Source organism: Balaenoptera physalus, assembly GCF_965194825.1.
Source record: "Balaenoptera physalus genome assembly, chromosome: 15".
Lineage (NCBI taxonomy): Eukaryota > Metazoa > Chordata > Mammalia > Artiodactyla > Balaenopteridae > Balaenoptera > Balaenoptera physalus.
The window spans coordinates 36849977-36876056 of NC_138894.1; the positions used below are offsets into that span (position 1 = coordinate 36849977).

Sequence of the window (26080 nt, forward strand, 5' to 3'; positions counted from 1 at the left end):
ATATAGAGAACTCACACAATTCAATAATAAAAAGATGAATAACGCAATAAAAATGAGCCATGGATTAAAACAGACATTCCTTGAAAGAAGATACACAAATGGCCAATAAGCACATGAAAAGATGTTCAACAAGATGTTCAACATCATTAGCCATCAAGGAAATGCAAATCAAAACCACAATGAGAGAACATCTCACACCACTAGGATGGCTATAACCAAAAAGTCAGATAATAACAAGTGTTGGTAAAGATGTGGAGAAACTGAAACCCTCATCTACTTCTGGTGGAAATGTAACATGTTGCAGTCACTTCGGAGAATAGCCTGGCAGTTCCTCAAAAGATTAAACAGAGAGTTACCACTTGACCCAGGAATTCTACATCTCATTATATATCCAAGAGAAATGAAAACTTAAGTCCACACAAAAACTTGTACATGAGTGTTCATAGCAGCATTATCCATAATAGCCCCAAAGTAGAAACAATCCAAATGTCCATCAATGGTTAAAGAAAATGTGATGTACCCATACAATGGCACATTATTTGATAATAAAAAGCAATGATGCTGAATTGGGCGATTGGAATTGACATGTATACAGTGATGTGTATAAAACTGATGACTGATAAAAAAAAAAAAAAAAAAAGCAATGAAGGGGCTTCCCTGGTGGCGCAGTGGTTGAGAATCTGCCTGCCAATGCAGGGGACACGGGTTCGAGCCCTGGTCTGGGAAGATCCCACATGCCGCAGAGCAACTAGGCCCGTGAGCCACACCTACTGAGCCTGCGTGTCTGGAGCCTGTGCTCTGCAACAAGAGAGGCCGCGATAGTGAGAGGCTCGCGCACCACGATGAAGAGTGGCCCCCACTTGCTGCAACTAGAGAAAGCCCTCGCACGGAAACGAAGACCCAACACAGCCATAAATAAATAAATAATTAAAAAAAAAAAAAGCAATGAAGAACTGATACATGCTACAACTTGGATGAACCTCGGAAACATTATGCTAAATGAAAGAAGTTCATATGTGGTCACAAAAGATCACATTGCATGATTTCATTTATATGAAATGTCCAGAATAAGCAAACCCATAGAGACAAAAAATAGATTAGTGGTTGGGAGGAAATGGGGGACAACTGCTCTTGGGGTACAGGATTTCTTTTTGGAATGATGAAAATATTCTAAAGTTGATGACGGGTGATGGTTGCACAACTCTGTTAATAAACTAAATGCCACTGAATTGTATACTTTAAATAGGGGCTTGTATTTATGTGGATTATCGCAAAAAAAAGCTGTTAAAATAAAAAAGAACAGATGATAAAATACAAGCATATAACCTCTAACAGAAGAACAAAAGCAGAAATCTCAAGTATTTATTTTAAGGAAATTAGAGTTAAGTTTTTTTTTTTTTTTTTTTTTTTTTTTAAAGAACTAGCAATCGGCCACCAAATAGGACTTAAGTCTTGCCACACTCAACTTTGCCCGGGAACTCTCAGCTGTAATTTCCTCCCCCCTCCAAGTTCCAGGTGATTTCTATGGCTGGTTCTCCTTAAGCAGACACACTGGTGAGGAGCAGGGCTGGTGACTTTCCTAACCCCTGGTAACCCCAGCTAGCCGGCTGGCTGCTCAGTGATTTCAGTCCCCCTTTTCTCCCTGCATCCTGCAGGTAAGTCCTCTTCTAATCGTCCTCATTCTTGACAGAAATGATACATGCAGCAGAATCATAATTTACTTCCTAGCTAGTTTATATTTGGCCTCTTTGCCCTTCCCCACTTCTAAATTCCCTTGGCCCTCTCTTGCTCCATTGTATTTCTAGCCAACCAAACCTAGGTTTAAACCCAGCTCTTCCCCATCACATCCAACGTGGCTGAAAAATAGCAAACCAGAGGCTGGTCTCACTCCAAGTTCATGTCACAGCCTCAAGTGGGTCCACTGCTGTCGTCCACTCCATCTCAACTCCCTGGTCCTCTGCTCTCCCCCCCCCCGGACACGAGCATTCCACACCTTCTCTTTTCCTCTCAGCCCTCTAACACCTCCTCCCTGTCGTCACTCTGGGCCAGTGACCCTGCTTCCTCTTTCTCTTAGAACAGAAGCAATCAGAAGAGACCCCACCCCCTGCAAGCCCACCAGCACCGGCACCACACCTGCCCTCCCTCTTGTTACAAAGGTGCTCTGCTTGCACCCCGACCCAAGGCCACCCCTGCACTCATGCCCTCTGACCCATTCAAGGACGTGATCCTCTTCCCCCTCTCCTGTGTCATCACGCTTCCCTCTCTACTGGATCATTCCCATCGGCGTTCAAACATGTGACACTAGTCCCCCATCATTTAAAAAGAAAACTCTCAAACAGCACTTTTGGCTCCCACCTACTTTCTTTTCTTCCTTTTACAGAAAAACACCTAGAGTTGTCTACACTTGTCTCTAATTCTTGTCTTTCCATTCTCTCTGCTCCACCGAAAGTTGCCTGTCAAGGTCACTGAGGACTCAGGTCTCAAAAATCAACCAGCAGCAGTATTTGATAGAGGCAGTCACTTCCTGTCTTTGAAACATCCCCCTTGCCTTACCGAGCATCACGGCTGTGGTCCTCCCATCCTACTGGCCACGCCTTCTCAGTCTCTGCTGATTCCTCCTTGTCACCTGTGCTTTGATCATCTGAGTGGCCCGGGGCTCCAGGCTCAGACCCCTTCTCCTCCCCATCCACTCTTACTCTCTTGGGGTTCCCCTCGAGTCTGATGTCTTTAAATAACATATACACTGAGGAACCCCACGTGGAGCTCTCTCCAACCTGCATGACTCCTCTGAACTCCAGCTGCCTGTTTAACATCTCCAACTAGACATCTAATAAGCTTCTCAAATGTGCCATCTCCAGAATCCAATTCCTACTCACACCTCCCACCCACCCACCTGCTCCTTCCACAGTCTTCCTCTTATAAGCAAGTGCAACTCCATCCTTCCAGATGCTCAAGTCAAAACCCCCGCAGTCACTTTGGACTCTTCCTCATGCCCCACATTCCATCCATCGGTGAATCCTGTTGGCACCACCTTCAGTACATACTCAGAATCAGACCGATTCTCCCCTATCACCACGGGCCTGGTCCCCATCGTCTGGATTGTTTTTTGGGTTTTGTTTTGTTTTTTTAACATCCTTATTGGAGTATAATTGCTTTAAATGGTGTGTTAGTTTCTGCTTTATAATAAAGTGAATCAGCTATACATATACATATATCCCCATATCTCCTCCCTCTTGCGTCTCCCTCCCACCCTCCCTATCCCACCCCTCTAGGTGGTCACAAAGCACTGAGCTGATCTCCCTGTGCTATGCAGCTGCTTCCCACTAGCTATCAATTTTACATTTGGTAGTGTATATGTGTCCATGCCACTCTCTCACTTTGTCCCAGCTTACCCTTCCCCCTCCCCGTGTCCTCAAGTCCATTCTCTACATCTGTGTCTTTATTCCTGTCCTGCCCCTAGGTTCTTCAGAACCACTTTTTTTTTTTTTTTTTTTTTTTAGATTCCATATGTATGTGTTAGCATATGGTATTTGTTTTTCTCTTTCTCACTTACTTCACTCTGTATGACAGACTCTAGGTCCATCCACCTCACTACAAATAACTCAATTTCGTTTCGTTTTATGGCTGAGTAATATTCCATTGTATATATGTGCCACATCTTCTTTATCCATTCATCTGTCAACGGACACTTAGGTTGCTTCCATGTCCTGGCTACTGTAAAAATAGAGCTGCAATGAACATTGTGGTACATGACTCTTTTTGAATTATGGTTTTCTCAGGGTATATGCCCAGTAGTGGGATTGCTGGATCGTAGGGTAGTTCTATTTTTAGTTTTTTAAGGAACCTCCATACTGTTCTCCATAGTGGCTGTATCAATTTACATTCCCACCAACAGTGCAAGAGGGTTCCCTTTTCTCCACACCCTCTCCAGCATTTATTGTTTGTAGATTTTTTGATGATGGCCATTCTGACTGGTGTGAGGTGATACCTCATTGTAGTTTTGATTTGCATTTCTCTAATGATTAGTGATGTTGAGCATCCTTTCATGTGCTTCTTGGCCATCTGTATGTCTTCTTTGGAGAAATGTCTATTTAGGTCTTCTGCCCATTTTTGGATTGGGTTGTTTGTTTTTTTGATATTGAGCTGCCTGAGCTGCTTTTAAATTTTGGAGATTAATCCTTTGTCAGTTGCTTCGTTTGCAAATATTTTCTCCCATTCTGAGCTGCACCAGTCTTCTAACTGGCCTCCCTGCCTTCACCCTTGTCCTCAAATCTATTCTCAATACGACAGCCACACACATCGGAACACATTGCCTCTCTGTGCAAATCCAGTGATTTGCCAACTCACTTGGAATAAGGCCAAGGCCCTTACAACAACAGCAAGCTAAAGTCTCTCATGATCAGGCCCTCACACCTCCCCCACCTCACGTCCTTCCATTGCTTCCTCACTCACACTGCTCCCGTCCCGGTGGCCTTCCCAGTCCGCGAACATCGAACATCGCCAGAGCCCTCATGCTCCTCCCATGGCAGGAAGTCTATTCCTCCCCTGGGTCACTTCATCACCTCCTTCAAGTCTTGACTAACTACGATCTGTTTTCCCCTCCTTATTCACCATATTTTAAATCACCATCACCCTCCCAGCAATTCTCATTCCCCCTTCCTTGTTTTTTCTCCCTAGTAATTATCACCATCAGACACTCCATATATTTCATTTAGGTACTTGTTTATTATGTCCCATGATGGCAGAGATCTTTATCTTTTTTAATGCTATACCTCCAATCCTTAGAACATTGCCTGGCACATATTTGGAGGCCAGTAAATATCTGACGGATATATGAATGCCTAGACAGCGGGGGGTGGGGAGGCAGGATCCTTGGCTTTTAAATTTCCTAAAGCAGATAATATGCCATTAAAAAAATAGGTTTAAGAGGATGTTCTTTCCAGCCCTTCTCCCGCTATTTACAGAGGAGATGAAAGAGTAGAGTGGGAGAGGAAGCAAGAACCAGCGTCTGTGAGGGTTTCTGGTAAGGCATCCCCACACCCTCCGCCACAGGTTAGCCCCAAAGTGTACATGGCATAGACCCCTCCGTAACCTTGGAGATCTGGTAAGCAGCAGCCATCCAGAGATTGCCAGAGAATTTGGGGCATATGGCACTTGACAGAAGACGACTGCATGGGAGTCATGGGAGAGAGAGCCTGAGGGAGTCCTCGTCATTTCCTGTAGACCCCGGAGTGTCACAAAGGAGCTGCTGAATGGTACCGTGCTCCCCAGAAAGGCTTGAGAGGTAGTCGAGAGAGAGAGCCAGGACACCTGAAAGGGCCTTCTGGTCGGGTTAATGAGATATAGTCTGTTTGGTCTGTGTGCCCAATAGATCCAGGGTGCACACACACTAGTGACCAGGGGTCCCTTCCTGTGGAGGTCATGACCTTATGGAAGCCCAACCCAGAATTCAGCTGCCTCCCAGGCGTGAGGACAAGGAAGAAAAATCCAAAACTAACTAAAGCTTAAACCTAAATGGTTGAAGTTACCAGGACTTTTCTGCCAGGAAAAATGTGAGCTCAAAAGAGAGATTAAGTTGAATTACAGAAAAATAAAGTTATATTTTCAACACGCTCACAGATGTGACTTGAAAATATCATTCCTGCTATTTCACTAACCTGGCTTCTGATGGAGTTACTTCATGCCCACTTCTTCCTTCCCTTCCTCAAGAAGCCTAAGAATAAGTTAGCCCCCCATGAGAATGAGCCCCACAGAAACAGGACGGTCCTTCCATGTCTTATCCCAGATGTGCCAAAGCCAAGCCACCCTCTGGTGTTAGTGGAATCCGATAATCCAAAGCTCCAAAAGGGAAATGGTCGTACACTCTCTAATTCGAAGTGTGCTCTTGACCTCATTTTGTAATAGCTAAGCATCTAGTCTTGGTACACAACAAAGAGGAGAAACAAATGCAAACGGCTTGATTGTTGAAGTGTCACCTCAGGCTTTAGCAAGAAGTCTGGCCATTAAAGCTTTATTTCCCCATGCCCAAGGTTCAAGGTCCCTCACCATTCAGCCAGCCAAGCAAGTAAGTCTGATCAAGGCACGGACTGGCGGCCTCTCCAATTTCAGCTAATAGCCAACATTCAGTTCCTGAGCAACCAGAGCCATGTAACAAAGACATGCTTCTCCAGGCTTGATCCAGTCTAATGGGCACCCTAATCCCTCCGAAGAACCAAATCAGCACGGCACATTCAGACCATTTAATCTCCCATTTTCATTCAGTAAGCCTGACGCATTTCATGAATATGGATGGCAAAATTGACAACAATCATTCCAAGCCTGACTTTCTGTGAAGTTAGGAAAGTTGGGGAAGGCAGGGGGTATCGCTTGTGTTCTCTCCCCAGGATGACCACTTGAATCAAAGAGAAAAGTTCATGGTCAAATTCCTTTATCACCAAGGTTACAATGTTGAACCTTGGAGTCACTATAGGGAACTATACACCCACCTCCATTTTTTAAAACTAATTTTAAGCAGGCCTTCATTGCCTACGTCAACCAGAAGGTAGCCATCCTAGACTGTGTTGAAAGTAATTTCTGTCTTAGCACAAATCAGCATCATCAAGATCGTAATATTAGAACCCAACTCTGGGATTAGTGTAGGCTTCGAGTTGGTGTCTGTGAAGATATTTTGTGACCTATAAAGTTTACCATGGTAAACGCTCTTGTTGATATTGTCAACATCACCAGTTTGACCCCCAATGCTGCTGCCCCATAGCTCAACATCTGCAGAACTGGAATAATGATGTGATGATTCTCTAGTTCTCTAATTAATGTCTTGAGATTTAAAAACTGAGTCTGTTTGCTCACACACACATCAATACAAACACAGACATAACATATAAGTACTCACACCTCCATGTAAACCAGACAAACCCCTAGACGTGCAATGCCCCGACTCTGAACCTACCTCACCCCATGCATACTAAAGGTTTCATGCCCCCCCAAACCACAGAGACTTACACCCACAGTCAGCTACCATGTTGATTCAGCAGAACTCTACACACTAATGACAAAAAAAATCGCTTAATTATCCCCACGAGTGGAACACTGGGCTTTCAGTCTTGTGTGGACACTCCCTGCAGTTCTGCCTCCATGTCTGTGGAAGGGATCACTACTCTGTTTACTCTGACTTCCAGCTGGACCAGCAGAGGTGGGAGGAAAAGGAAGACCTTTAACCAAAATGCTGAATTGCTTCCAAAAGGCCCCGTGAATCAGTGTGCCTGAAATCTGGCAAAGTCAAGCAGATGGCGAGCAGAGAAGGGTCAGGACCTGACAATTTGACTACTGGCCTGATCCAGATGGAGGGCCCAAGTGAGGTGGGGGACCTGTGGAAAATCTCTTCCAAACTCAGGAGCCTAAGGTATGTATGGGGGCCCCATGACTTGGTCCTCTGAGGACAGCATGACCCCATAACCCATGCAGAAAGTCCAAACGAATGGAATCTATCCAGCAGAGTGAATGAAAGAAGAGTGTTCAAACCTATGAAGAAAGCAATGAGACATCGCTCCTCAAAATCTGTGATGATTCCAGTAGGGCCTGAGCAAAAACTTGCCTTACCTTCGTTCTGCTTACGTAGACAGTTTTGCTTGACAGGAGTTCCAGCCATCTACTTAAGAGAAAAACTATTTTTGAAGGCCTTCCCAGGGCTGCAGAAGCATTCATCAAACTACAGACACTAATCTTAGCTATCTTAAATTCAATTTTAAAAGTATTTTGGGGGAGCCTACTATGTGCCAAAGTCAACCTACTTTCTAGTTACTGTGTGAGTTTTCATACACAAAGTCATATTACTTTTCAAATATTCTATATTTTGAACTTGCCGCTAATTCAGGCTGGTCTCCCATGCCTCAGTAAACGTAAGAGAGGTGCTCACGTCACTGGGCAGGTTGATGAACCAAGTTCCAAGCACTGTTTTGACCCAGGCTGGGGAGCGGGAGGGGACAGGGATGATGATAGGACCATCAGGGATAGGAAGGCATTAAATTAGACCTCAGAGAGAACTTCCTGTCCTGTAGATTTTCAAGGAAAGCCGAGAGTTTCCCTCTGGGAAGAGATGAAGCTTCTTCCTCGTGGACGAGGGGAAAGACCTCTTGGGAAGAGGGGAGTACGGGGCGGAGGCAGGGAGGGCTGCTAGGTGGGGGCTGGGGCCTCTTCCTCCCTGATGAGGCCCTGGAGTTCGCCAGACAAGTCTCACCCTGGGCTGTCCCCCCTGCAGTGCGCATCGAGGGAGGAGGGGTGCACCCCCGAGGAGACCACAGGAATGCCAAGCAGGGGAAAGGCGCCCGGAGCCAAGGGCTCCGGCAACGAGGATCCAATATCGGCGGGTGACTCCAGCCCCCGTAACAGGAGAGACCGTAAAGTATGTGCTCTGCTTCCCAACCAGCAAACACAGCAAATAACCAATTACTCCAAATAGCTAACAGATTTCGGCTCTGATTTCCCTCCCCTTGCCTCCCCTGTGCCTTCACTTGTCATTGGATGGGCGATTTGTATTTGCTCTGAGAAAATGAGAGAAGGAATGACTCACAAAGGAAGGTCCAGATTACACACAGTGACAGGCATCAAACCTCCCTAATCAGAACTAATGGGAGTGGGGGGAGGCCAGGCTGCACTGGCAACACATCTGAACCAGAGATATTTTTAAAGAAGTAAAGTTTTGTTACTTTCAAGCGCATACAATAATTCTTCCTAAACCAATAGTGCCAAATACATGTCCTTAGGAAACCTGCTTTAAGGAGAAGATAAGTACCTTCCTCGTTAGCAAATCTGATATGTACAAAAGTACAGGTAAAAACCATTCATGTTATTAAGGTGAAAACACTGCCCCTGAAACTCTCAAGGTCAGAGGTGCAAGCACGGTGCACTGAGACAAACTGCCTTGGGCACCTTCTGGAAATACTTCCTCACTTGGGAGACACACCCTGTCATTGATTCCTTTGCTCAGAAAACCTTTGCTTCCAAGTCTTTCGATAAATTGTTGTTGGTACCCATAAGCTGCAGTGACGCATTCCCCCCAAAACTTGGAATTAAGAGAAATAGGGCTGCCCTCGGAGAATCAGACCATGAAATCAATGCAGAGGGGTTCAGAGCAAGGAGAGGCAAAATCATCTCAAAGGGAAAGGCAGCTTCTACACTGAGCCTTAACCGTAAGCGGGTAGATTGTACTAGTACATCTAGAGAAAGACTATGTCAGGAAAAAAAGGAACTGGTCAGTCCTGGAAACGTAAGAGAAGAGGAGTTAGAGTTGACTGTTCACACCAGCATCATCAGGGGCAGGATCCCGGGGTTAGGGACTAAAGCTGTCCCTTTCTTTGGAGATGGAGGTATCAGTCCGTTTTGGACAGCTGATACTCAATTTCAAATCCCAGAACTGCTCTCTCCTCATTCTGATTCCTCACTCATCTCCAGTCACAACTTGGCTTCCCAACTGCTGAGCCTATAGAGAGACCACAAGCTGGCTCACTATCCAAGGTCACAACCCCCAGGCAGAAGTATTTCTCACTGTAAACTCATACATTGGTAACCTTGGTTTAGAAACTTGAAAAATATGCATCTAGCCCTAAGAAAGTTGACCCATCAGGTGTCTGAGCTCACAAGGTTGAGGGTCCACACAGCCAAGACTGTAGAAACTTCCCTAGAGTAACACTCCTGTCTGGAGCCAGCTCTCCTTTATTTAAGAAACTCCTATATAGGGTTCCATAGGCAAGAACTGTGGCTCGGACCTAGCCAGCCAGCATCTGACTGCCCCAACAAACAGAAAACAACTCTTCAGCCCAGTAGAAAAGCCTCTGATCCTGTTTTCCTTCTTAATTCTCCCACCCTGCTGGATTCCTAACTGGCAAGGTAAAATTACAACAATCTTAGACGGTTTCCTTCTTCCTTTACCTGAGTTTGAGATTAGAAGGGGGCCTATGCACTAATGGAAGAGCCATTGGAGCTACTGGTTCTTGACAAGCAAGGACTTCCCTCTGTAAGGACAGAAAGAAAAGATTAAGGTTCAAAAGAAGGGGGACAATATGAGGACTAAGATAAGTGTTCTGTTAAAGGGTTGAGTAAAAACAAAAGAAAACAAATGACCAATTTATGGTCACAGGAAGTCTCAAGAGGATCCCATAAACAAGAAGTTAGAGCATGTGGTCCTGAAGGAACTAGAATCTGCATGAAGACATCATGACTGTCAAATTGAAAACTATAACAAAGACACTGATTTCCAGCAAAATGGCAAACTAGAGGACCAGAGAAACCCTCCAAGTAAGAACACCTAAATTAATTAATAAGATACCTTTAAAATTCTTTTTAAATGCATGACTGAGCTGATAGGAATGTAAAGAAGATCCTTGGAGGCAAATGAAAAAGCAAAAATCCAGAGAAATAAGGAGCCAAAATGCAAACTAACAGTGGGGCCCAAAAAGCCCAAGCCAAACATTTAGTTTTAAGTGAATCTGAGTTTGTAGTGTTTCCAGGCATCTGGTAAAAGTAAACACGTGTCCTCTCTGAAAGAATGTGACTTTCATCCAGGCCTCAAAGAACTCTCAGATAAAGTTCCAAGGAACACGAGTTCACAATCGAAAATAGTGAAACACATAAGAAACAAGGCACCATGAGTGAGAGTCAGCTAGAAACACCAACTGCAGATCAGACCTGTCAGGACAACAGAAAGCAGAATTAGCAGAAATAGGACTTTAAGAAAAAAACTGTTTAAAAAATAAAGGCATTAACAATATGGCAAAAGAACAAGACACTTTCAAAAATAAACAAGAAGATTTGGAAAAAAAGAACTTTTAGAGATAAAAATATTAATACTTAGGACTAGAAACTCAATAGACAGGGTTACATAACCTTTAGAAACAAGACTTAGTGAACTAGAAGACATATCTTCAGAAATTAGCCAGTGTGTAACACAAAGAAACACAAAATATGAAAGAAAGTTGAACCGACATGGAGAATAGAGCAGGTCCATTGTAGATCTAATCAGGATTTTAGAAGGAAATGAGAGAATGGGGAATATGTAATATTTGAAGAGATAATGGTTGACCATCCAGAACTAATTAAAAGTAAAAAGGCAAAAAAACAGTCCTCAGATTTAGGAAGACAACAGCACAATGGAAGCCAGAAGATAGTGAGATTAGTGAGATAGTATCTTCAAAGTGATGACTGGAAATAAGTGTCAGTGAAACTAGTATTTCTAAAATAAGAGTGAAATAAAAATATTTTCAAACAATAATTAAGAAGTGAGACATGCCTGCTGCCAAACACCTGGAAAGCCACCCCCCCACACACTGGGGCTGACCCTCACGCACCTGCCGGGCAATAGGAATGGCCATCATCAAAAAATCTACAAACAATAAATGCTGCAAAGGGTGTGGAGAAAAGGGAACCCTCCTACACTATTGGTGGGAATGTAAATTGATACAGCCATTATGGAGAACAGTATAGAGGCGCTCAAAAAACTAAAAATAGAATTACCATATGACCCAGCAATCCCACTACTGGGCATATACCCGGAGAAAACCATAATTCAAAAAGATACATGCACGCCAATGTTCACTGCAGCACTATTTACAACAGCCAGGATATGGAAGCAAAATGTCCATCAACAGAGGAATGGATAAAGAAGATGTGGAAAAAAATTGGAAAAAAATTAAACAAAGTGACGACATTGCCAACTGTTGCACGATCTAAGAATGTCCAAACAATGGCAGCAAATGAGAGCTGGAGAATAAGGGAATCGTGGAGTGAAAAGAGTTTTGGACTAGGATTCGGGAGATTTGGGATTAAATATTACTTTATTTATTATCATTATGCCAATTTTAAATGAAGGAATAGAAGCTCAGAAAGTTAACTAAGTCAACCAAAGATACCTAGCTTCTGAGTGGCAGGAATGAGATTGAAATGCAAAGCACTGAACAACTCAACTGACATTTCTCACTGCAGATATCCAACTGCCTTCTTGATATATCTTTTTGAAGTCTAACAGGCATCTTAAACTGGACTGGACAAAATAGAGCTTTGAATTTCTCTGCCTGCCCTCCTAATTCACTTCCCCACAGATTTTCCCAATCTCAATTATGGTATCATCCTATCCATTCAGTTGCTCAGGCTTCAAACTTAAGAACCATCCTTGATTTCTTCTAATTCATCTAATTCATTGGTAGGATCTGCAAGTTCTATCTCTAAAACATATCCTGCTATTAATACTGTTCAACTATCATATTTTACCCCAACTATGGCAACAGCCTCTAAATTGGTTTTCTAGAAAAACAAATCTTTAAGTAGGGACATCAGGTGCTCCTGAGAACTCTTGCCTCCTTTATAGTCCATCCTGCATACAGAAGCCAAAGTGGACTTTCTAAAGTGTGATTCAGACCCTGTCATACTTCAGTTTAAAATCACCCAAAGCCTTCTCTTTATAACCAGAAAAAAAATCCACTGTCCTTGAAGTGCCCATGCACTTATTCCCCTGCTCCCCACTCTCCCCTTCATTCCCTACTCTGAGCCACGTTGGCTTTTCTGCCTCTTAGACAGCCAGCTTCTTTCCATCTCAGGATTTTGACATCAGCTTTTCCTTATCCACATATCTGCCTCCTACTCATCATTCAAGTAACAATCAAAATGTAATGGCAAAGTGACTACCTTAGTTAAAGCAACCCCCTCACTCACTCTGAATGGCGTTTCCACATTTTATCTTCTTCTTAGTGCTATCACTTCTTGAAATCCCAAGAGATTAAAGCCTCATTGAAGACATAGACTCTGTTTTACACACTTTAGTATTTCATGCCCAGAATGGTACCTGTGTATGTTTGGTGTTTAATAAATATTGTTTGATTGACTGAATTAATGGGTTATTTGCATCCTAAGGTAGCCTTTCAGAAATGGTGAACAAACTAGTGAAACAATAGAACATTCTCTTTCTAAATCCAGGCATATGGACACATTGCAAGTTTGGTTCCAGACCATCTCTATAAACCAAATATCATAATAAAGAGAGTCACATCAATTTTTCAGTCTCCAAATGCATATAAAAGTTATGTTTACACTATGTTGTAGTATATTAAGTGTGAAATAACATTATGTCTAAATAAACAATGTACATACCTTAAAAAAAAAAAAGATGTGGTACATTTATACAATGGACTATTACTCAGCCATAAAAGGAACAAAATAGTGCCATTTGCAGAGATGTGGATAGACCTAGAGACTATCATACAGAGTGAAGTAAGTCAGAAAGAGAAAAACAAATATAATACCACTAGAAAAATGGTACATATGAACTTATTTGCAAAGCAGAAATAGAGACACAGATGTAGAGAACAAATTTATGGATACCAAAGGGGGAAGGGGGTGGTGGGATGAATTGGGAGATTGGGACTGACATATACACACTACTATATATAAAACAGACAACTAATGAGAACCTACTATATAGCACAGGGAACTCTACTCAAAGCTCTATGGTGACCTAAATGGGAAGGAAATCTAAAAAAGAGGGGACACATGTATATATATAACTGATTCACTTTGCTGTACAGCAGAAACTAACACAACGTTGTAAAGCAACTATACTGCAATAAAAAATTTTTTTAATAGAAAAAAAAACTGAGAGTGTTTATAATGAATTGATCCCAATTACAGGAATTTCTATAGGCTCTACTTCAGGAATAAAGATGATCTCAGGAGGAGGAAGACCCGTCTACAAAACAAAACAGTCAACGTGGGCATAGCTAAAAGAAAAATCGATTACTTAAAAAATAATATTGCTTTAAAAGTATCATTTATAGAGGTAGAACTAAAATATTGAACAAAAGTTTGTAAATTGGTAAGTGACTGGAATTAAAGCATCCAAAGTTCCTTGTAATATTTTGGAGGAGGCTATAAATACCAATTAAATTTAGACTTTGCTAAATTGAATATACGTGCTAAAGTTTCTATACTAATCGCTGAAGGAATAGAAACAATGTATAGCTTTGAAACTGAAAAGGGAAGAAGGAATGAAAAGACAGGGTGGGGGGGGATCTTTCAATCCAAAAAAATTTTAAAAAGAGGAAAAAAAGAAAGAGGCAGGACAGTAGAATAAAATGGCAGAAATAAATCCAAATATATCAGTAAGACACAATTAATATATTAGACTGTCCAACTCTCTAATTAAGAGCTTATGTCAGAATGTACTAAAAAAACCAGAATCCATCTATTTGCTGTTCATCAGAGACACCTAAAATATAAAATCACAGAAAAGTTGAAAGTAAAAAGAAAAAGATATACCAGGAAAACACCAAGCAAGAGAATATGGTATAGCTATGTTAACATGAGACAAAACAGACTTTAAGGCAAAACTCATTAGTAGAGATTTTAAAAGGCAAGGAGTGGGGGTTTACTACGTATCATTAAAAGATTCAATTCTCTAGGAAGATATAAGAAATCTACAGTTGTTTGTGCCTAAGAACACAGCCTCAAATATATAAAGGAAAAGTAGGCAGAAATAACAAGGAAGAACAAACATCACATCAAAGCAGGATGTTTTAATATCTCAAAAATTGATAAACCACACAAAACAAAATCACAAGAAAATAGATCTGAATAACACAATTAACATGTCTGATCTAAATGGACATGCCATATGTAAAACACATTGGGAGAATACACATTCTTTTCAAGCACACACAAGATCATTACAAAAATTGACCCTGTACTAGGCCATAAAGCAAGTGTCAAGAAATATTGCACACAGACCACATTCTCTGAACCATAGTACTGTTAAGCTAGAAACCGATAAAAAGATAACTTAAAACATAAGTTAGGAATTTTAAAACATACTTTTAAACAATTTAGGTGTCAAAAAGAAATATATGACAGAAATCAGAAAATACTCAGAACTAGAAAACAACAAAAATACCACTTACCAAAACCTGTGGGATGCATAAAGCAGTACTTCGAGGGAATTCTATAGCCTTAAATGCTTACATTAGAAAAGAGGAAAGTTTGAAAATTGATGAACTAGGCATAGCCCTGAAGAGGTTAAAAATATAACAAGCTCTCTAAAACTTGAAGGAAGAAGATAATAAAGAAAAGAACTAGAAACTAGAAAACAAGGAAACAACAGAGCTAAATCAACAGACATAGAAATTGGTTCTCTGAAAAGACTTTTACAGATCTGACAAATTTTGGCAAGAATAATAAAATATAACCTTAGGAATGAAAGGGAACATAAATAGAAGAAGAAAATTTTTTGAAACAGTAAGAGGTTATTATGAAAAACACTATGTCAATAATTTTTAGCAAGAAATGGATAAATTCCTAAAATATAAATCACCAAAAACGACTCACGTAGAAACAGAAAATCTCAAAGGTCCTATAAACATTTTTAAAATTTTTATCAGCAGTTTAAAATATCCCCAAGAAGAATGCTAAGTCTAGACAGTTTTACAAATGAATCTACCAAACCTTCAGGCAACAGATGTCAAGCTTTTATCATTTATTCAGAGACTAGAAAAAGAGCAAATATGCCCCAAGTCATTTTATAAGATTAATAATACCTAGATACCAAAACCTGAAAAGAACAGTATCAGAAAAAGAAACTCCAGGCCATTATCACTCATAAAGATTGATGCAAAAAAATTCCTAAAGTAAATATTTGCAAACTGAACCCAACAATGCAGAAAAAAGACAATGTAACATGACCAGGATAGATAGTTTCAGAACTGCAAAGTTGTTTCAGCATTTTTTAAAAATCTATTAATGTAATTCACCACATTAACAGATTAAAGGAGAAAAATCATATGATCACCTCAACAGATTCATAAAGAACACTGAATAAAATTTAACATCATTCATGATAAAAACTCCTAGCTAGCTAGTAATCACTCACCTGATAAATTTCATACTCAGTGGTGGAATATAAAAATATTCTATTTTATGGATAAAGAAGATGTGGTACATATATACAATGGAATATTACTCAGCCATAAAAAGGAACAAAATTGGGTCATTTGTAGAGACGTGGATGGACCTAGAGACTGTCATACAGAGTGAAGTAAGTCAGAAAGAGAAAAACAAATATTGTATATTAACGCATATATGTGGAATCCAGAAAAATGGTACAGATGAACCGGTTTGCAGGGCAGAAACAGAGACACAGATGTAGAGAACAAACATGGACACCAAGGGAGGAAAGTGGTGGGGGGAGGGAGGTGGTGGTGGTGGGATGAATTGGGAGATTGGAATTGAAATATATACACTAATATGTATAAAATAAATAACTAATAAGAACCTGCTGTATAAAATAAATAAATAAATAAAATAAAATTCAAAAAAATATATTCCATTTTAAATTAGAGCAGATAAGAATACTCTCTATTATCAGTTACATGGAATATTAAACTTGTGGTCCTAGTCAGTGCAGTTGGGCAAGAAAAGGAAATAATAAAAAAGAAAAAGAAATTAAAAGTACACAGAAGAGGGCTTCCCTGGTGGCGCAGTGGCTGAGAATCTGCCTGCCAATGCCGGGGACACGGGTTCGAGCCCTGGTCTGGGAAGATCCCACATGCCGCGGAGCAACTAGGCCCGTGAGCCACAATTACTGAGCCTGCGTGTCTGGAGCCTGTGCTCCGCAGCAAGAGAGGCCGTGATCGTGAGAGGCCCGCACACTGCGATGAAGAGTGGCCCCCGCTTGCCGCAACTAGAGAAAGCCCTCACACAGAAATGAAGACCCAAAACAGCCAAAAATAAATAAATAAATAAAATTTTAAAAAAAAAAGTACACAGAAGAATAAAAAAAATTTAAGGAGCTGGTTCTTTGGATGAAAAACAACCATAAAATCGATGAAATGCTATTAAGCCTAATGAAGTTAAAAAAACAAACAAACAAAAAACATAAATTACAAAATTAGAAATGAGGATAAAAAACAGAACAGATACAGAAGGATTTTCTTTTATTATAGTAATATGTATACATCTATACTAATGTAATAAGCAATATCTGAAGACATCTAAGGCACTAAATTGATTGAAGAAGTAGAAAATGATCAAAGAATCCCCTTCCAAAAATGGTGCTGGGCCCAGTCTTACAAATGAGTACAGAGCAGATGCATCTTATACAATTGTATAAGGTATGCATTCCTGAAGATCTTCCAAAATTCAAAACTCATGTCATATAACACCATTTTCAAGAAAAGATGATGGGTATCCTGTTTACCAGCTAAATCATAAATACAATTCATTTGGCCACCACCTTTTAAATTACATGACTGTTAATCATTTTTTAAATGTAGATTGATTCACATTATTACACATTTTATACATAAAGCAAGACTATTAAAATGTTTATATCATGTAATTTTCAACTTGCATAATTCATATTCATAAAGAATGGCTCTCATGTGTTTTCAAACCTTTAAACAATCATTCTCCTGCCACAGAGACTGTTCAAGAGCACAGGAAATGAGAGTACACTTCAAAAAATATTTTATAAAACTATTATAACCCTGATATCAAAACCTAACAAAGACAACCTAAAAGTAATACTTATTAATAAAGATGCAAAAATCCCATATAATAATAACAAATCTAACTCAGTAATATATGCTAGAAGTTCTCCTTACAAACTTCCCCTTAACCAGGATTAACAAACGCTACCCATTCTCTCTGCTAACGATCTAAGGTCCAGAGCAGATGAAAGACTGCAGCTAATCTAATTTATCCACTGCAGCTCCCAGCAGATGAGCTGTATGTTTACCGAGAGTTAATTGTTTGTTCCCAAATCTGCTTATGCCAGTTGTACTAATACGGTAATTAGATCAATAAGTAAATATTATAAAAATACATAAAATTTGAATTTAAAAAGAAAGGGCATTTTATCTATGAAAATGAACTTAATGCTGTTGATTTTTTTTTAATTATGAAAATTAAGTATGAGTGAGGTCACAAAAAGGTGAGGGGGATCTTAAATGTTAAAAAAACTCCATGTTCAGGGTCTTTTGCAGCTATCATTAAGAGCTCATCAAACTTTAATAAACCTAAAGGAAAAATCATAGCTAATGCATTATGAATGTGGTTTATACTGGAAAGACAACATGACACTCGAATAGCAGATCCGAATTCAAAGAGGCCTTGGCACATGTCAAATGATTGTCAAATGAAGATACATGGATATGATTAAAAAGAAATGTTCGTGGTACTTATATTTGACTTTTAATGAGTCCCTATTTAACCGACTTTAATTAGCCAACCAACTACCTATCTTGATTGACTGCGTAAGAGGACTTCAATTGTAGTCAACTATAATACCATGACCAATTGACTGATTTGGGTTTACCCCAGGAATGCAGGACAATTATACATACATATATATGAGTGTGTGTATATATGTGTGTGTGTGTGTGTGTGTGTGTGTGTGTGTGTATATATATATATATATAAAACGGACAATGGAAAACAAAATGATCATCTTGATAAATGCCAAATGCCATCAGATAATATCGGTTGGCCATAAGATGTTACGGGAAAACCCGAACGAACTTTCTGGCCAACCCAATATTACACTCCCATATATAATTTTTAAGTTATTAATAAACTAATAATACAGGACACAACCTGACAAAATCAAGAATATCTACCTGAAACTACCAATCATTATCATAATGGAAAAATGACAGAGACCTTCTCATTAGAATCAGTAACTAAATAAGTTTGCTCACTAGCAACTCCATTATCAAATGTCATTCTGGAAAAAGGAATAAGGTATAACTATTAGAAAATGACATGTTTATTATTGTTTAAAGAAGACAATCTTATCTACCTGAAAAACTCAACCGAATCAATTAACCACTGTCAGAAGTAATAAAGGCACTTAACAAAGAGTCTGTTTCAAAGTAAATATACAAAAATATTGTTTTTCTATATTCTAGCAATAGCCAGTTATACAAAGTCATAAGAAAAAAAAAAGATATTCCATTCAGATAGCAACAAAGACTATAAAATGCCTAGGAATAAACTTAACAAGAAATGGACTAGACCTATTTAAAGTAAACTAAAAATAACTCCTCTAAGGGACAAAAAATAAGACAATAGTGGAAATTAAGAAATTAAATGTCCAATGATTAGGGGAATAGTTTATGGATGTCCATAAGACAGAATGACATGCAACCATTTTTTAAAGAATATAAAGATATGGAAAAACATTCATAATACATTTTAAGTACAAGAAAATGCAGATTTTTTTAAAAGTACAATATGATCTTGATTTTGTAAAAAAAGATAAAAGTATGTACATGTGCATAAGATATCTAAAAATGTAGGCACATCAAAGTCTTAACAGTGCTTATCTCCAACTGGGAGGAACACAGGTGGTTTTAACTTTCTGCCTTACACTTTTTTGTGTTTTCTATATTTTCTACAATGGATAAATCAGAAAACATTTAAAATGTAGAGTGCCTCTGCCTAGAAGCCATAAAACACCCAACACAGCAATGCCTCCTCTTGGCACCATGAATGGAGTTTAACTTTCAGCAAGCCCTATCTCTTATGTCCCCCCTACAAGTCTGGGGCTCCCCTTGACTTCATGAGTGCATGTTGAAGGACCCTCGACCTGTAAAGATAATACCTAAGGAATCAGCCCAGGAGGACAGAAGCATCCCTCCTGGAAACTGCAGGAGTGAACTGTGGGCCCCAGCAGAGCTCTCAGAATCTGCTGGGGACAGCCAGGGTTCCGCAGTCACACACCTTTCATGCCTCTGGGAAGAGTAGAGAAAATCAATCTGCCTTTGCCCACAGAGGCCTCTTGTGTCCCACGTCCCAGCGGTCAGGGTCTAGAGACTTCCCTGTTTCCACTGGCCCATGCTACCCCATACAGGGAAACAAGATTAAGGTACATCCCAGGATGCACCAAGAGAGAATTCAGGAATGTCTGTTTCTACAAATCCTCCCTCAGCTCTCTCCCTACCCCTCCATCACCACACAGGACAGGTAACTGTTTTCTGCCAGGGCTCAGAAAACTCCTTTCTTCCCCTCCCATCCCCACCTCCTCTGTTCCCTTCCTAACTCCTTACCCCCACTCAGCCCCCCCGGGAAAATCAAGGTGCCCACAAATAGGTAAACAATACATACATGACGACTGGATGGAGAAGACGCCATGTTAGTGGGGGTGAAGCCCGACAGACCGTCTGCAAGCTACAAATTAAACACGCTGGTTAGCAACAGGATTAGAGAAACCACTTCAGGGAAGACTGCACGGTCCCGAGGAAGTAGAGCTTTCCAACCAGGCACCCTGTGCTCTCTCTCCAGGGAGGCTGCAAAAGTTGTGGGAGAAACGTGTGCTTTGGAGCTGGACAAGTGTGGCTCCAAATCCTGGCCCCATTGCTTTACCAGCTACGTGACCTTGGACAAGCCCCCTGACCTCTCTGAGTCAGCATCTCCATCTGGAGAATGGGAACAAAGCGGTTGTGTTGTCACAGAGCTGCAGCGAGTATGGATGAGGTGAAGGCCATGCACACCTAGGACAAGGTGAGGCACGTGGGAGGGGCTCAGCCAATACCTGTCTCGTGCCCGCTTTCTCACTGCCCTTGGCACCACTGACTCCATGCCACTCTCACATGCCTTCCCTGCCTTTCAAACTTTCTGACCTCAGACATACTCCAAGCTCCCCATCATCCCTGGTGGTTTCTTCTAACAGCTGAGCCACACCAATCCCTGCTTGGGCACTATTCCTAAACCAATGCAGGTTTCTGAGTCTTCTGTCCTCAAGGACAAAACCCAGGGCATCATATGGCTTCCCCAAAACCAGGGGGGCTTTAAGAGTCTCATAAACACACCACCCCTATACTACAGAAACCTTGCTGCACTCTTTTCTGGCATCAGATCCTTGCCTGCAGTCTCCTAGTACGGTGAATCCATACTTTATAGGCTGCAGGGTCCAGGAGGGCCTTGGTGGGGGTCAGGACTGAAGGCAGGGTGACTTTTTCAGGGGCCACTACAATAGTCCCAAAGGAGGCGATGGAGCTGTGTGTGGACGAGTACCAGTCTAGGTGGATGAGGCCAGGAGATGCCCTCTAGGCAGAGGAGACAGCAAGTGTGAAGGGTAGAGGAATAAAGCAGCACTGCCAGTTCAAGAGAGAGCAAACGGTCCAGGAAGGCAGGCTGGAGGGATGAGGAGACCAGTTGGGACCCAGGACTGCCAGCGTGGGACCCTCTCTTCCTTTGAGTCTGGGGCAGGGGGCTCTGGGAGACTCCCCAGGAGGCCGAGCCCCTGGAATCGACCAGATGAACTCCACATGAAGCCCCCAGCTGCCCAGAGACTGGCCCAGCCAGGCAGTAGCTCTGCCCCTCTGGTTCTCATCCTGAACCTCACAGAAGCCTTATTGTTATTTTTAATACAGTTCGTTTTTAGAAAGGTGAGAGGGAAACCGGCAGTTCACCAGTGCAAGAGGGAGAAAAAATAAAGCTAAACATAGTGCTCCAAAGGTCTGGGCCAGTTTCCGAAATTACATGTTCCCCTTTGGGATTCGGACATAATTTGCCGCTCCGGTTCTGGGAGCACGTTCCCACCTTCACGGCGTCCCAGAGACTAAAACCGGAGCAGGTGGCTCAAAATTAGCCCGAGCTGGGAGCCGGGGAGCAGCCGGCCCAGCACCCCACCCCACTGCATGGGTGTGGGGAGCAGGCCTCCTGATGCCTCCTGCACGCTAGCCTGGGGTTCCCCTACAGCCACCCAGGCCCATCAGACACACACACACACACACACACACACACACACACACAGTATACCATCAAACACATGCAATCAACACACATGCTGTCAACACACACGCACACTCAGTACACCATCAAACACATGCAATCAACACACATGCTGTCAACACACACACACACACTCAGTACACCATCAAACACATGCAATCAACACACATGCTGTCAACACACACACACAGTACACCATCAAACACATGCAATCAACACACATGCTGTCAACACACACACACACAGTACACCATCAAACACATGCAATCAACACACATGCTGTCAACACACACACACAGTACACCATCAAACACATGCAATCAACACACATGCCGTCAACACACACACACACACACACACACACACACACACACACACCTCTCGCACCACCAAGCCTTTGCCCCAGCTCCTCTGCCCACCAGGAAAGGCCTCCTCTCCCCTCTGCTGTTCTAACCCCTCTCACCAGCCCCCTCGGAGAAGCTTTCCTGATGACTTAGCCCACGCTGACCTTGTAGGGCCCAGAGTCCAAGATCTTGGTGTCCCTGCTAATCAAGCATTCATCGCTTTGCTATCACTCTGTTCATCTCATCTGGATCTGCCACACAGCCCTCCTCTCTCTGTCAGCCAGAGGGGAGACTTCCGAGAGCGCTCTTCCTCTTTATCCCTCCTCAACACACACATGTTCCCCACCCCACGGCCTGAAGACTTCAAGAGGAGACTCCTAGCCAGGGTGATCTCTCAGAATGATAGGCAAGCATCACCCTTGACCTGAAGGGTGGGTGCCTGAAGGTAGGTGATGTGTGGGATGGGCAGGGGGTGCCACCTCTACATGAGCCTCAAGACCCTCTAGGAAATGGTGGGAAGCCCACTCTGGGTGTCTTCCTGCACTGCTTCTCTTCCCATTTTCATCATCAGAACACCAAGAACTAGCAGACTAGTCGACAAAGACCCCAAGTTTGTTTGAAACGTAAAAGTAGAGCCTGATTCATACTCAGAGGCAGAATCAGAGACAGAGAGAGCAGCCTTGGGGGGAAGGGAAGGACAGAGGAGGCCACGTTGGGAGCAGTTCATTCACAGCGTGTTCCTGGTTGGAGGCAACACCTATCTGTTCATTATTTTTCTGTATTTTCCAAACTTTATATAACGGACATATATTTATAATCAGAGAAAAATGAATATATCCTTTATCTCAAGCAGAGCACTACACGGGAGGAAACACCTCTGCGCCCCTCTCTGAGGACACTCCCAGCCTGCCCTCAGCAGGTCAGGTGTCAAGGCCACGATGCTTGCAGCAGCACCACTACGCTTGCACACACATCTGCTCCCAGCCCCCCACCCCACCTCTCACGCACACTCATGTGCACACACACCGCACACACCCACACTACCCCCATCCCCAGACTACGGCTCTAAAATCTACACGAAGACAGCCACACAGACCAAGAATACACTGTGGGGTTGCCATGCGAGAGCTGATCTCATCCCAGCCCCCCTTCTCTTCCCAGAGAAGAGTCCAAGAGGCCAGGCATCTCCTTACTCCCAGAGACAGGTGCCCACCTACAAGTCCTAGAAGGTCAAGTGGACGGTTCTGCCTCATACATCCATTTCAGATCATCTCTAGAACTGGCCGCTCTTGACGGACACCGAAACATTTCTCAAAACCTGAGAAATGCTTGGCCGTGGTTGTCAGCCAATGGCACAAGCATCAGGAAAGTCTGGGGTATCTTTTTCTAGCGTGTGGCAGCCCATCCCAGGAACTGGCGGATGATGGCGAGAAGGTTCTTCAGCAGAGAAGAGGCAACTGAGCAAGGAGACGGGAGGGACCAAAACAGAAGCCGAATGTGGCAAGAGAGCATTTGGAGCTGGGGAGGAGCCCTCTGCTGGGTCCACAGCCAGAGCTGGTGAGCACGGCGATGGGGGCCGCGTCACGGGGGGAACAATACGGGCGGCCTAGAGACACGGGCTGGACAAACGGGAGCCAGCGAAGTCCAAATTCTGCCAGACTTCTCATCCCTCCATTCCGCAGAGACCAGGGCCCTCTATCCTACCTGCACTGGGGAAGGGGCGAGGGGACAAGAGCCCAGCCAGAACTATCTGGAAAACCACTGGATCTGGAACCCACAGCCTCCTGGATCAGCCCCAGGATGCCCGGTCCTCCCAAGCCCTGCACAGGAGATGTGCAAGACAGAGTGTGGGAAGGATTTCCCGGACCAGCCAAATCGGATCAATGATCTCAGAGAAAAGCACAATACAAAATTGCTTTTTCCCCAAGCCCCCAGCAGACCCCATCAGGACAGGGCTTCCCGAAGACTGGGACTGATCTCCCTGCGGGCCTCGGGGCTCCTTGAGAATAGGGTTATGTCTCCTCCATCAGACAGGGAGCTCGATGAGGGCAGGGTCCAAACCTCCTCCACCAGAGCAGGCGGATCTCACTTCCTCCTCTCCCTGTCGACCTCTGAGGTCCTGTGAGCCCAGGCCCTCCCCGCGCGGGCATGCCTCCACCAGCCCTAACGCCAGCTCCCCGCCCTCTGCCTGGCCAGCAGCTCTAGCCGTGTGCTCCCACCAAGAGTGCAGCCCCTGCTCTGGCTCAGACCCCGGGCCCCGGTTCACTCATGTCAACGCTGTAAGGACATCCAGCCTGGGCCTCCTTACCGTCTGCCTCTGGCTGTGCTTGTAGCCAGCAGGACCCAAGAGAGTCCCTCCCCATCTGAGTCTGTAGACATTTTGAGGGCAGCACACACAGAACGGAAATCCTGCTGGGCAAGCTCTACGCTTCCCTGCACAGACTCAGATGGCCCGCTGACGGTGGGGGTGGGGGGAAGCGGGAGCCAGCACTGGGCGCCCGGAGCTTGGGGCTAATTAGCTGCCTCATTCAGCTACGAACACCCACCCAGGCCAGAAGGTACTAGCCTTGAGCGTAGCTGAATTCTGTGTATTTGCAATTTCCATTTGGGAAAGTACTGCCTACACAGGCTGGGGGGCTCTGCCTCCGGGCAGCCCAGAAGCTCTGGGAGCCCCAAGTGCCAGGGGTGCGGCCAGAATCAAGAGAAGCTGAGAGGGGGGTGACAACCTGGAACAGAGGGTGACAACTTGGAACAGAGCTATTCAAGGCTGGTGCCCACAGTGAGGCCTTTTTCCATCTCCACTGCAGGAAGGACTGGGTGGTCTCAGCCGTACAGGACCCAGAGCCACCCCAGGGCCCAAGGTGAAGAGAGCGCTCCCCCCTCAATAAGAGATGCCACAGACCTCTTGCCATGCTGTTTGGCACTGGTGTCTGGGTCACCAGCTCGCCCTGTTGTGGAGCACATAGCCAGGGGCTACCTCTTACCTGCCGACAGGGTTGGACTCCCTTGCAGTAAGGCCCCTCTCCTGGCCCCCTTCCTCTCCTTCAGGTGGAGGGAATGGGGTGAGAGGGACCACTGGCTTGGACAAAGACCCCTCCTTCAAGCTGCCTGCCAGGTGCCACAGAGCACAAGCCCATAGATGAATCTCCCCCCCAAGGAGGGTCCTAGTTGGGTAAGGCGATGGGGCTGGGGCACCCCAGAGGCTACCGGTCACTCCCCAGCCTGTCCTCCTTCTCTCCCGTTTGCTCCTTCCACCCTGATTTCCTGGGTGATTTCCAGGAGAGAGCCCTCAATGTGGCCCTCAAGGTAGTGAGGCCATTTTTCTCATATGCTTTGGGGGAAATGATTGGGTCTTGACCAGAAGACCACATACAGCCTCCCCTGCAACCCCCAACCTGCTCCCAACCGGACTGAAAGCTCCTAACTGGGGCCATCCATCTGTAAGGTGTCCAGCCACCAGGCTACAGAGAGAGTGTCCTATGGAAGTCGCGTGATAAGGAAGGGAGGGCAAGGGGCAGGGAGAGGGCAAGCAAGCCAGCTCCTGGAAGGAGCCAGTGTCTGTCCCCGGGGACCCATCGTACCTGGATGGGGATGAGGGGCTCCTTGTCGTCGATGTCAATCAGCACATCTTCCCCAGGACTGAGTAAGCTCAGGTCATCTGTAGGGGGAGCAGTGTCCAGGCCTGAGAGGGGGCTCCCTCAGGGGCTCTCCCCTCCTGAGCCACAAGACTCAGCCCTCGGTCTTGCCACACTTTTCACTCCGTGTCTTCCTCTTCCTCCCACCCATCCTTCCCTCTCCCGTCTCCCTTCGCGCTCCCCGTCTCCCCAGTTCTCCCTCTGGCTCCCTCCTCATCCCACTGACCCCTGTATCTCCCTCTCCCTCGGCCTTTTCTGCACCACGCCCCACCTCAGTATCGACCCCCCCACCTCTCCTGGTGGGCCCAGCCCAGGGCCAGACGATGCCCTGAGGGA

The 26080-nt window shown here is 43.9% G+C and overlaps 1 protein-coding gene across 23 annotated transcripts in view; it reads right to left on the bottom strand.

Annotated features, from left to right (window-relative positions):
* DYSF (dysferlin) overlaps positions 1–26080 on the bottom strand; it is a 231860-nt gene that overhangs the window by 43805 nt on the left and 161975 nt on the right. For 14 of the 23 annotated variants that reach the window (XM_082425965.1, XM_082425961.1, XM_082425948.1 and 11 more), the window contains 2 exons: positions 25691–25767; positions 20137–20199 (listed from right to left, as the gene is read on the bottom strand). In XM_082425965.1, the coding sequence (XP_082282091.1) occupies positions 20137–20199; positions 25691–25767 (140 nt within the window). The remainder of the gene's footprint in view (positions 1–20136; positions 20200–25690; positions 25768–26080) is intronic. The other 9 variants (XM_082425953.1, XM_082425950.1, XM_082425957.1 and 6 more) reach the window with 1 other exon arrangement.